Consider the following 12,786-nt stretch of genomic DNA (forward strand, 5'->3'; position numbering starts at 1 on the left):
TCAGGATCTTTGACACAGCGGCACTTGGAGATGTCCTGTGCCGCTTTAATCCTGGAACGAGCCAACTTATAAATGAGCTTTTGCCCCTCAGACGTTTCCAACCTATCATATAGTGGCTGTAAGTGGTTACGTCTGGCTCTGGCTACAGCTCGTTTTGTGGCTCGTTTTGCAAGCCTGTAAGCGTCGCGATCTTCGGGAGAGTTGGACGCTTGCCACTTCAGAAAAAGTGCTTTCTTCACCCTAGTCTCCCTCTGGACTGTGTCGTCCCACCACCAAGTTTCCTTGTCACACTTGCGTCCACCCTTAGACATTCCCAGCACAGCCTTCGCCGCCTCCGTGACAGATGCCTGAATCCTGTCCCAGTGTTTTTGGACAAGTTCGCCTTCGGCTCCGTCGCACTTGTCGCCGATAGCCGAGGCGAGCATATGGGACTTGTTTTCATCAAGCATCCACCACCTGATTTGGCTCCGGACGTTTGTCTTTGGGCTTCACACAGAGATCCATGACAAGGAGACGGTGTTGCGCAGTGAGACTCTCGCCGGGTATGACCTTGCAGTTGGCTACTTTGCTGATGTGATGCCTTCTAGTGAGTAGGAAGTCGATTTACATACCCCGCCGCCATTTCATCCATCCTGCGTTAATTCTGTGCGTAACTGTCCGATCTATTTCGCCATGGCCCTGAATAAGCGAACCGAGGTACCGGAAATCGGAGCAGACTGGAAGAAGTGCGTTATCAATCGCTATGGCTTCAGGACTGGAGAGGCCGCCGAAATCGGCTATATATTACCAATCAAGACCACAGAGTACATTATTACTATAATCAAGACTTTTGAAGTTAGAGTTCTGTAAATGCCATTACAAGGGGGGGAAAAAATAGGGTTCAAATCGTTTATAACTTGGTTGTATTACAGAGTTTTTGAATTGAACGTCTAAATTTCCAAAAGACAGACCCTGAAACGCCCACCCTTCACCACTTCTTAAACTAACCTTTGTGTTTTTGCTAGGAAGTGGTGGTAAGTTTTTTGTTTGTTTACACTATCTGCGGGTATCATCATAGGCTATATTTTACCAGAGTACGGAGGGTTAGGCACGGGTTATAGTCTCCATGGGACAATGGGACAATCGCGGGAAACAGCTAGTGTTACAATAAGCAGCCTCCACACTGCTTGCGAAGTGTTAAACCGGACTTAGTGGAGCGAAGTTTGGGAAAAGAATATAAATAATGTACGCTTACTATGTAACAAAAATATATTGTCAAAATAGATTTACAATTGTATAATTCCATTCTACATACATTAACCTTAAATTAAATAGAGGTACCTACCTACACATTAAATATTGTTTTGTATTTGATATGTTAGTTGTAAACGAGCAGCGGTGTGATGAGTGTGGAAGGCACAGGAGAGCGCGGACACGCGGCGGCTACACTCGCGACTATCACAAGCGAGCGTCAGTAAGTGTCGCGGATGTCGCGCGAGATACAGCACGTGGACTATACACAGCGACGCCTTGCAGCACCACACTACTTCACCTTATACAAGTCCAATAGTGTTTTGAAGCAAATCTGAGCCACCAACACATATGACCAAATCGATCAATAAGCAATATGATGGAGTTTAAGTGGACTAGTTCATTTATCACTCTTACAACTAGCAGCAGGTTTGTTCAGGGCTGACATGACGCTGGTGTTACGCTCTGTCCATAGAATCTTGTACGTTGGAACCCCTCAATCCTGGCAAGGTAAGTTTATTTCCATTAGGTAAATCCTTACTAATAATAGGGATTAAAGTATGAAATTGCCGATTTGTACTGAAAATCTAAATTGTATTATTTTTTTAATTTTTAACAAACTTATTTAATCAAAATATTTGCCATTATTATCTATACATTGCTGCCATCTAATAGGAAGGTCATTTATGCCCTTACGATAGAACTCTGAGGATCTAGACTGCACAAACTGTGTGAAAGAATTTTGTTCTGCCTCCTGGGAAGAAAACTTCTTGTCACGCAGATAATTGTCCAAATCACAAAAAAATGGTAGTCCGTTAGAGCAAGGTCTGGCGAATATGAAGAAAGACGAATAGTTTCCAACTGCAGTTCCTGAAGAGTTAAAACGGTTTCTCTTGCTGTAAGAGGTCTCGCGTTGTCATGGAGCAATAACGGTGAAGGTCGATTCATGAGTCGTGACTGTCTTAGTGCTAATTTTTTCAACATTATTCGGTGTTCGGCTGGGCATCTGGGTAGTTTGACTAGGATCGGCTTTCACCGAGTCTCTTAATTCCTCGTTAATCACCTGTCAGGCGGTCTTCCTCGTGGCTTGTTGTTCAAGTCGAAGTTTCCACCACGAAAGCGTTTAATCCAAAATCGCACGGTGCGTTCATTAGCAGACACCTCTTCAAATGCAGCACTGATATTGCGGGCTGTTTCTGCCGTTTACTTCCGCGTCGGAACTCATATTCAAAAATTACTCAAATTTTCTTTGTATCCATCTTTCTTGTTTAAGTTGAATAACAAGAACAATTGAACATCGATAATCAAATGTTTCACATTTTTTAAAAGAAGAACATCACAGGAACCATGTGAAAAAAGTTCCATTCGAAAACATCAAGCCATGAAGATTCTGTGGCAATTCAAAAACCTACTAGAATAAAACGGCAATTTCATACTTTAACCCCTAATATTATAAATGCGAAAGTAACTGTCTGTCTGTCTATTACGCTTCAAGTCTAAACCACTGAACTGATTTTAATAAAATTTGGTACAGAGATAGAGTTGACCTTGATAAAGAACATAGGATAGGTTTTTATCCCAGTCTTTTGAAGAGTTCTCTTGGAAACGCGGTATAACCGAACTTGACGCGGGCGAAGCCGCGGGTAGAAGCTAGTATCGTAATAAGAAAGTACATGCATGACCTGTTTCGCCGCATTTCAAATGCATAACCTACTGCCATTTATTCCCAGAAGATGAAGGAAAGAGAAGGAAATTGAAATAAATTGCGGGAGATTAGCAAACCTGGTCCGTGAACAATAAGGCATAGGTACCCAAGGCAAAAGTGGAGCTTGTTCGAAGGGCTTTTGAATTTTGTCCACTTCGTTCAATTTGTTCAGTCTATGGGCTAACTGTTGGGTTCAATGGCTATTTTAGTCTGCGATACAACCTACTTCATTTTAAAATAAAATAATTACATATTTAATGTTTGAAGAAACTAACCTTACTTAAGTACCTAATAAGGCTAGTCCACCTTGTCGGTGTCTGCGGCGGCGCGGCGGCCCAGCAGCCGCGCGGCCGCGTAGCCGAGCAGCGAGCCGGCCGCCGCCGCCAGCGCGCCCGCCTTGGCGCCCACCGCCAGCCCCACCGGCCCGCCCGCCAGCAGCCCCAGCGCCGCGCCGCTCGCGCCCCACGCGCCCGCGCGCAGCCTGCCGGAGCACACACATGCACGACCCGCGGTGACACACACGCACTCCCGGCGCACACTCACCGCTCGCCGGCCGCCAGGTGCGCGCGCGCCGCGCTCACGTTGTCCGCCGCCGCGTCCACGCTGCCGGCCGCCGCCGCCACGTGGTCGCGCTGCGCCAGCGCGGCGGCCTGCGCCGTCTGCCACACGTCGTGCAGCGCGCGCAGCTCGCTCTGCAGCTCGCTCCAGCCGCGCAGCAGCTCCTCGCGCTCGCGCAGCGCCGCCTCGTCATGGTCCACCACCAGCTGTATCTGTGTCTCCTCCGCCGCGTCCGGCTGGTGCGCGACCACGCCCACCGACTCCGTCGACGTGGCGCTCGCCGCCACTTGCGCGTCTGACGCGCGGTTTATTGATACTGGCGATGTTTCTATACACACAATATACAGGATATATAAATAATTGTGGACCAGCAGGTCACGGCTACCACTAGCCGTGTTCATAGGAAATAGATTGTACTGCTTCTGTTAATCGATGTAGTATACCTACTTGCGTTGATTTCGTACGGCTCTGAAGTTGGCCATTGGACGCATCGCGCACTAATGGTCAACGTCGGAGGGGCAAAGTTGTTTGAAGCGAACTAAACAATACTTAGTAATGGAGAGTAAGAGCAACCTTATCGGTTAACAAGGCATGAGTCCACTAGAGCTGGTCCGACGTCATACACACGGCACACTGCAGCTTTAGCTATGTGAATACATGCACCGCGCTCCACTCGGCGTCGGGTCGACACGCTACACTGTGACATTAGTCGCAAAACTATCGATCACGCAAACTGTTAGCGAACGACTCATGCAGACGCAGCTCACCCGGCAGGCGGCGGCGCGGCGACGAGGCCACGAGCGCCCTACAGCTGTCCTCTATCAAACCTACAAGACAAGCGATCATGTAGTGGGGTCGGTGCGGGCGGCGCTGCGCGAGGGGTGGCGGTTACCGAGGTAGTCGACGATGGCGCGCAGCGTGGTGTCGCGCGAGCGCTGCGTGCGCGCGTCGAAGCGCGGCAGGTCGGCGGCGCGCACGCGGCGGCGCAGCGCGTCCAGCTCCGCCAGCAGCGCGCGCAGCTGCGCCGCCACGCGCCGCGCGTGTGTCTGCTCGCCGCGCGCGCGCGTCCACTCGCCCGCCGCCGAGTACTGCGCAACACACGAGCTCAGGCTCAGTACGTGCAGAGACTGCCACGGAGGATATTACGTAGTAAATCATACAAAATCACAAATACAATACCACTATATATGGTAAGTATGGTTCTCTGGTGTAATTCTACAGACATAAACAAAGTTTTTGTTGTACAAAAAAGTGTATTCGCCCACTAGAATCTTGACTCGCGCACGAAGGGTTCCGTACCATTATTTATAAAACGACAAAAGTTTGTTGTATGGGAGCCCCCCAAAATATTTATTTAATTCTAGTTTTCAGTATTTGTTGTTATACCAGCACAACAAAAATACATCATCTGTGAAAATTTCAGCTCTCTAACAATCACGGTTCATGAGATACAGCCTGGTGACAGACAGACAGATGGGCGGACCGACAGAGGAGCGAAAACAATAGGGTCCTGTTTTACCCTTTGAGTACGGAACCTTAAAAAATAAGTGTTATGACTTTGATATTGTATCCTTATACATAGCTGAGATAGGTATGTTTGTTAGAAACCATTCTCACCTTTATCCCAAAGTTAGTGATGATTATAAATTTAAGCAGAGAGATCCTACTAAATTAAGAATGGAAAGATGTAGAAGTACCTTACATAAGAAAAATATTCGAATGATAGTAATTAACATATTATAACAAAATTCCTAGAGAAATTAGGGAGCTACCTAAAGCAATATTTAAAAAGAAGTTAAAAGCTCAGCTTATAGAAGGGTGCTTCTACACAATAGAAGAATATATTAATTGTATAAATTAGCTTTTATAGGTTTAAGCATAATTTATGTTTTAATTTTTGCATGCCTACTGAAGGCGAGATATGTTAAGTGACTTTTCTTGTTTTTACCACCTTTTGTGTTAACCATATCTTAGCGAATAAATATTTTCATTTTCACAGTAGAATCAGTTTGGACATATTGCAACAATTGGCACTTTAACATAATTTTGTGCATACAAATTGTAATCTTTAAATATAATTTGCAAGATGCCCAGGCTAGACAGTAACCAGATCAGATCAACTATCCAAGTTATTCAGCTACAGTGGAGACTGGCTTAAACCAAGAAGAGCTAAAAAGGGGGCACTCGAACGGACTGTGAACTCGACGAGGGCATGGAACTGCTACAACTGGCATACAAAAAAATTGTTTTGAACATTGGCATTGTTTGTACGAGCCCTTGAATTATAAATCACTTTAACACTCATTCACATTATCCTAGAACATAATACCTGACATAAAGCCACTTTCTCTAAGAGACTATTAAGAACCTGGAAGTATTTTATCTTTTTTAGTGTTTGGTGACAGGATTTTATCAATGAACATAAGGTTCATTGCAGTGGTGAACAATTTCATAATTTGAACTGGGCTCTAAAATTAACATGAACTCTACGCAATCATTCCAAGATTACGTGTGCCAAAGTCGTCATTGAGCTATTTTACATCACAAGCCAATTTTTTTGTAGCAGTACATTTTTCGTTCTGTAAAAACATTCGGCATGGCGGGCACGGATTATCATAACTATTACGCATATATTTAATGGTAACCCAAAATATTAAGGCGTGTTTAGTGACGGTATCGAATCCCATCTACTCCAGCTAGACAAAGAGTATCGAAATAGAGCACGATCTTACCTTGATAATATTCGCCTTATGCTGTCGCAGTAAATCTAAATGATGAGGGATCGCAACCTCATTAAACTTATTCAACGAAAACTCCACCCGCTTCAATGGCAGTTTATCTTCGTCGTCCATAACGCATGTAATATTCAATTAAAGTTCATTAAAGATATTATTAAGTCGTACTTTTGTTTATTTTGAATCTACTTTACTTACAGACAGCTGACAGCTGTGCACAGTCATTGACATATAACAATAGGGACAGGAAATGTCACGAAAAAAACGTGCACACCTACTGTCAGTCTGCAGTAGTAACTAAAATGGCTGCCATTACTAGGGTTGTACCGCTACCGGATTCAACAAATATCGATATTGTATTCTAGTTAGAAGTATGTACGAGTCTTACTGGGTGCATAAAAATAACCGAGTATAAATAATCTCTTCGTCATAGAACTAACTATCACATTAACTTCACTGATACTAATAACCTCAACAACATCAACCAAATGGGAGGAGTCATTTCAGTAGGATGATACCTTTGAAAAAAAAAAAAACAGGCAAAGTAATTATTTATTATTTCAAATAGCCCTATGAAAGTTCTTTCACGACAGACTAGTTGCAGGGTGCCAAAGATTCGGTCCTATGAAGAAGAATCCGCAAGAAACGCCATAAGGAGATACTCTCTTAAAAAAAATACAATAATTTAAAATCGTTTTCAAGCTATTCATGAGAAAGTTATATAATGCAAATGGAGCTAATTATGTATTAATCGATTGTACAAAACAATTTTAGTGCTAAGAAAAAAATATTTATACAATTCGAAACCTATACTCGGTAACTAAGTTCTCAAGCAAATATTGCAACTTGCATTCCGATTTGCTCGTCTGTGCGGAAGCACTGCCGTGCCCGTGGTCGCCGTAGAAGCATCATGTGAAAATAAAAAGGCAAAACATATTATTTTCAATAAAATATGTCTTTAAAATCCTGAATTTTATAATACGCCTTTTTAATCAAAATGTTTTTAACTGATGTTTTGTTGAAAATAATACACAACTCTGAGGGCTCAGTGTCTTAGGGACAGTAAATTCTGATGTTAAAATTTGTAAAAGCAGACTTATTAAGTGGATATTATATCGATACTATTATGACAACTGCACAGCACTATGCCAATATAACATGTTATTGTAAACAACATTTATTTCTAAATATAGGTTTTTATACAGAAATAAACCAAAATATAAGTACTTTCACCATCAATTCATGTTCCCGTAACATATTTTTTATAAAATGTGAATTATTTTATGTAGTTTCTAGCAAAAATAGGTTCCTAACCTGTGTAAAGACAATCCAGCTTGATTTTGGTGCTTCCTAGCACCACACTTCACAATACAACACATAGGCATATTCATTGATTATTTCACTATTGAAATAGTAAAGTCTTAAAAGTAAACACGAGTGATATTCTATAAAATAGCAAAAATAAGTCACGAAGAGCACCTATTTGACAGCACAACTACCATGACATATATGGCCAGATATGGCACGCACCTACAAACAGGAGGAGTTCAAAAGTAAATGTCACCATTTTACGCAATCACAAAAATATTGTTGTCCCTGTTTTCAAATACACTTATCTGCTTAGAAAGAGTGAGACAGAACTATGTTGCATAGTTTGTTTCATATTTATATAACTATAGATACGTCAATATCAAAACGGCGTCTCCTTATAATTCTAAGCTCGATGTGCACAGTGCGCAGCAGTGTCTCTGACACTTGACAATGACTTGAGAGACGGCAATAATGACATTACTTGACTTATAACTCTTAGCTCGATGGATTTGATGATTGCATGATAAGATGAGGTACGGGTTGGTACGGGTACTGGACCAACCTGTCTGCGTTGGCTAGGGCATATGCATAGGATGGAACCCTCTCTAAATACTAATAACTTAACAAAAATAATTGTTGTTTCGGTTGTTTTATCAATTATATCATTATTTTAAATAGTATTTTATAGGTTTAATCTGTGTTAGTGTTCCATCTTTCATTAAGTGTAACCTTGGCCCAACACAGGTACTTTTGGTTACTTTTTACTAGATTAGACTAGACTAGATTTTACTAGATGCTTATTATACTAAGTCTAATTTATTTATCTTGCCTTATTGTATCATTTCCTCATTGGCTCCAATGCAATGCTCCAATCAACTTCCTCGATTACTGCATCGAGAACACTTAGCTGGGTATGGTATGGAATGCTGTCTAACCATAGACTACTTAAAAATCTTATAATTCTACTCTCTGCCGAGTTTATAATAATCTGTGAAAAGTGGAATCAAACCGTAGACAGAGAATAGAGGTAGACATGCTCTTAGAATAATAATAATTGCAAGGGTGAGATGACAGATTAGCAAAATGTGTATGTGTGAGCAGGACATAGCATGATTTTTTTGTCTCTACTTGCGTATCGGTTTTTTGTTGTTTGGCATCACTGGTCATTGATGGCAAACAAACTGTGGTGTCAAGATATTTTCGTTGTTAAAAACTGTAAAACGCATACTTTGTGTAATTTGTGACTTTATTGATATTTCAGAAGGTAATATTTAGTGTCTAGTGATGGTGAATTGCTGTATAAATGGCTGTAAAAGTCGTAGTGAACGAAATCAACCAAACATAACCTTTCATCGGTAAGTAGCATTTTTTACCTATTACAGCCAGTAAATCAAAGAAATAATGTACTCAAGACAATTTTGTGTCAATATTAAGCGAAATTTATTGATAATTTCATCTAAAAATACAATAAATTCCTAACTTTATTTTTGTACTAACCGACCAAAGTGGGAGACATTTTGTGTTAGGTTGTTATCTATGGTACTACGTGTCATTTGTTATTATATAGTCGGATAATAACTTGACAGGGATACCAGCACTTAATTATTTTTACCACACAATTAATTTTTACTTTTCTTTTAGATTTCCGAATGAACCAATTTTAAGAAAAAAGTGGACTGAGTGCACGGGTCGAATTAACTGGAATCCAAGTCGTCACTCCCGAATCTGCTCACGACATTTTGAAGCTAGTTGCTTTCGACAGAAATTAAATAGTACTCACTTAAATCCACGTTCGATACCGACTCTTTTCATTCAGGTAAAGTAAATTTATTATACACCACAATTTATTTTACACATATAATTAACTTTGATACGTAAACATTTGTTGTGACTTTATTTCTTGTGACACAGAAATAATATTTTAAACATTATTTGAGATGACTTTTTTAATATTATTACATGGAATTAATTTAATGAACACATAAACAACAACACATGAATACATATACCGAACTAGGTGTGCCCGCGACCTTGTTCGCGTGGATTACAGGATTTTGAATGTATATTTTCTAAAATGAAAGTAGCCTATGTTACTCCTTATTAAATCAGCTATCTGCCAACAAAAAAGTCCCGTCAAAATCGGTCCAGCTATTTCAAAGATTAGCACGGACAAGCAAACAAACATTGTAAAAAATGTTATCTTGGTGTATGTACCGTATATATATATTCATGTGCAGGTAGTAAAAAGCAGTTATTTCAATATTACAAACAGACGCTCCAATTTTATTTATATGTATAGATAGATTATTAAGCTACCAAACAACGTAAAGCAGATACTTACTGTAAAACTAACTCATTTGAAAAATCATTAATTGTTGATTATTTTAGCAGTTAATTGGAAATTCGTGTCCTTTTTGTTTTACATTTCAGGTCCAACCGGCTTTAGATCAACCGAGTACCTCCAGATGTGATGCTTTGGTGGTTGATATGCAAGCAAAGGATTATTTGGTACTTACTTATTTAAATGTTTTTTTTTTTTTAATCTAAAAGTCGTATATTGAGTATTTTATGTATAGGTACTTATTTATTTGGGTGATAAATATTACAAATTTAAAACTATAATCATATTTTTCAGCTTGACGGTTCATCCATTACGGATAGTCATGGTCACCTATCTTTACCATTAGAAGTTGCTATGGAAGTAGAAATAGAAAGTACTATGGTGAGTTTATTCTTGTTCACTCTTTATTATGGAAACTAAATCTTGTAAATCTTATACTGCGCAAATCCTGCTGTTTTAGCTGTGTATGTGTAGTCGTTTATCTACTTAAACATTATGTTACCATGTGATTTAAATCGTTAAAGATGTAGAGATATTTTATCATATTCAATATTTAAAGTAGTTGTAAATAAGTATTTGTTGTCAGACATATTTTTTGTTATATTTCAGACACAAGAAATATTACCTGTAGTGGCAGCGCCAGAACTTGAGATGACTCCTCGTAAAAAGAAGTTAATTAGCAAATTGGAAAAGAAGACAATATTAAGTGATAATAGAAGGAAGAAATTAGCAGCTTTAAGATCTAAGACCTGGCGTTTGCAAAAGAAAACTGCTGAACAATCTACTATAATTGAGGAATTAAAAACTCGTTCATTAATCAACCAGGATGCTGCTGACTTGCTGTCTTCGATCGATGCAACCAATCGAGATTTCTTAAAAAGGTTTTTGTGTAAAAACATAACTGAACGGAAATACTCGCCTGAACTGCGGAAATTTGCCTTAAGTCTCCACTACATCAGTCCCAAAGCTTACACCTTTGTTAGGAAACAATTTAACACTTGCTTACCTCATCCGCGTACACTATCGCGATGGTACCAATGCATCGATGGAAATCCTGGTTTTTCCACAGAATCTATCAAAGCTGTCAAATTTTTACATGAAATAAATACAAAAAAAAACACGTTACACAAAACAATATGCGCCCTAAGTTTTGATGAAATGGCAATTAGAAAAGGTTTAGATTTTGATGGCAAAGATTGCATAGGATTTGTTAATTTTGGAAATAACGTTAATAACGATCAATTAGCTAAAAATGCGTTAATTTTTATGCTGACGTGTGTAAATGGATCCTGGAAAATACCTTTAGGATATTTTTTAATTGATGGGATAAGCGCTGAACAAAAGGCCAATTTAGTAACAAATTGTATCGAAATATTAACCCAGGATTGTGGTATTGAAATTATCTCACTAACTTTCGATGGATGCCCGACAAATTTTTCTATGGCCAAAGTTTTAGGCTGTAAATTAGACGGTGATGACATTGATCCTTCCTTCACTGTCGGCAATAATAGTATTGTTATATTTCCCGACCCTTCACACATGCTGAAGTTAGTTAGGAATACCTTAGGAGAAAAGGGTCCAATAACAGACACACAAGGTCGTGTTGTGTCATGGGAATACGTAAAATTACTGGTAGAACTCCAAGACAACGAAGGATTGCATTTAGGTAACAAATTAAATAAATCACACATAAATTTTTACAAACAAATCATGAAGGTCAAGTTGGCAGCCCAAGTAATGAGTGAATCCGTTGCAAATGCTATTCAATTTTGTAATATAGAACTCAATATTGACGAATTTAAGAACTCTGCTGGTACTGTTGATTTTATTCAAAAAATTAATAATCTATTTGACGTAATGAATTCAAGGAATCTGAAAGCATATTCATACAAAAAACCACTATCTGTCAATAATTTTTCACACATCAAACCATTTTTAGATGAAATGATTTTATATTTGAACAATTTAAAATTAGGAGACAGAAATATAATGTCTACAAATAGAAAAACCGGATTTTTAGGCTTTCTAATTTGTATTAAAAGTGTAATTCATTTGTACGAAACTCAAGTGATAAATAATAACCTTCCGTTTTTAAGCACTTACAAACTAAGTCAAGATCACTTGGAGTATTTTTTTAGTGCCATTAGAGCCAAAGGAGGGTTTAACAACAACCCTTCTGCTAGACAATTAAAGTCGGCATTTAAAAGAATGTTAGTTCATGGGGAAATGAAGCACATTACGTCAGGAAATTGTATTCCGTTACAACATATAAATATTTTAACATTGACCAAACCAGAAATAGCAATTAACAAAACGTCAGAAAAAAATATAATGATTGATAATGTCGCCGAAAGTAGTAATTCAGAATATTTTGATGAAGTTTTAATGAAGGATCACGATTACTTAACTGATCCAAGTCTATTAACGGAATTTTCTAAACATGTTATAGTATATATTGCTGGATTTGTCGTAAGCAAACTGAAAAAAGAGCTTCAGTGCGAGGAATGTGTGTCTGCTATTATATCAGATACTAAATATGCCAGTCTACAGTTACAAAAAGACAAAGGTGGATTGTATTACCCCTCAAAAGATGTTGTAAAAATTTGTGAAATTTGTGAGATAATATTTCGTAAAAATCGAGGTCTAAATAAAAAAAATATTCTTATTGTGCTCATGCAGGAAAGTCTTAAACGTTGTTTGGGCTTAACATTATTTTTTAAAATATCACATTTTAACAGCCAAACTTTCCTTGACTGTCATTATTCGCTCTTAATTAAGGCTATTATATACTTATTGATTTCTGACACTTACGCGAATATTAGACATTTAAATAAAACTACTTTTACGGATTTTATCGCGTTATATTAATATTATTTAATCCCGACGTTTCGGATCCTTTACAGCAT

General features: G+C 38.9%; 1 protein-coding gene across 3 annotated transcripts; it reads right to left on the reverse strand.

Annotated features, from left to right (window-relative positions):
* Window positions 1-1,234: 1,234 nt before the first annotated feature.
* Window positions 1,235-8,020, reverse strand: LOC124643070. 3 transcript variants are annotated; one of them, XM_047181915.1, is made up of 7 exons: window positions 7,954-8,020; window positions 6,226-6,441; window positions 4,386-4,581; window positions 4,261-4,320; window positions 3,479-3,821; window positions 3,211-3,416; window positions 1,235-1,732 (listed from the first exon to the last, which is right to left on the reverse strand). In XM_047181915.1, the coding sequence occupies exons 2-6, from the start codon at window positions 6,343-6,345 to the stop codon at window positions 3,233-3,235; spliced, it is 903 nt and encodes a 300-aa protein (XP_047037871.1). In that variant the 5' UTR covers window positions 6,346-6,441; window positions 7,954-8,020; the 3' UTR covers window positions 1,235-1,732; window positions 3,211-3,232. The 3 variants fall into 3 exon arrangements, with proteins under 3 accessions (XP_047037871.1, XP_047037870.1, XP_047037872.1); XM_047181914.1 differs by having other exon boundaries at window positions 4,386-4,620; XM_047181916.1 differs by lacking the exon at window positions 4,261-4,320.
* Window positions 8,021-12,786: the final 4,766 nt, after the last annotated feature.

The sequence above is a fragment of the Helicoverpa zea genome, chromosome 26, assembly GCF_022581195.2.
Source record: "Helicoverpa zea isolate HzStark_Cry1AcR chromosome 26, ilHelZeax1.1, whole genome shotgun sequence".
In the NCBI taxonomy this organism is placed as follows: Eukaryota; Metazoa; Arthropoda; class Insecta; order Lepidoptera; family Noctuidae; genus Helicoverpa; species Helicoverpa zea.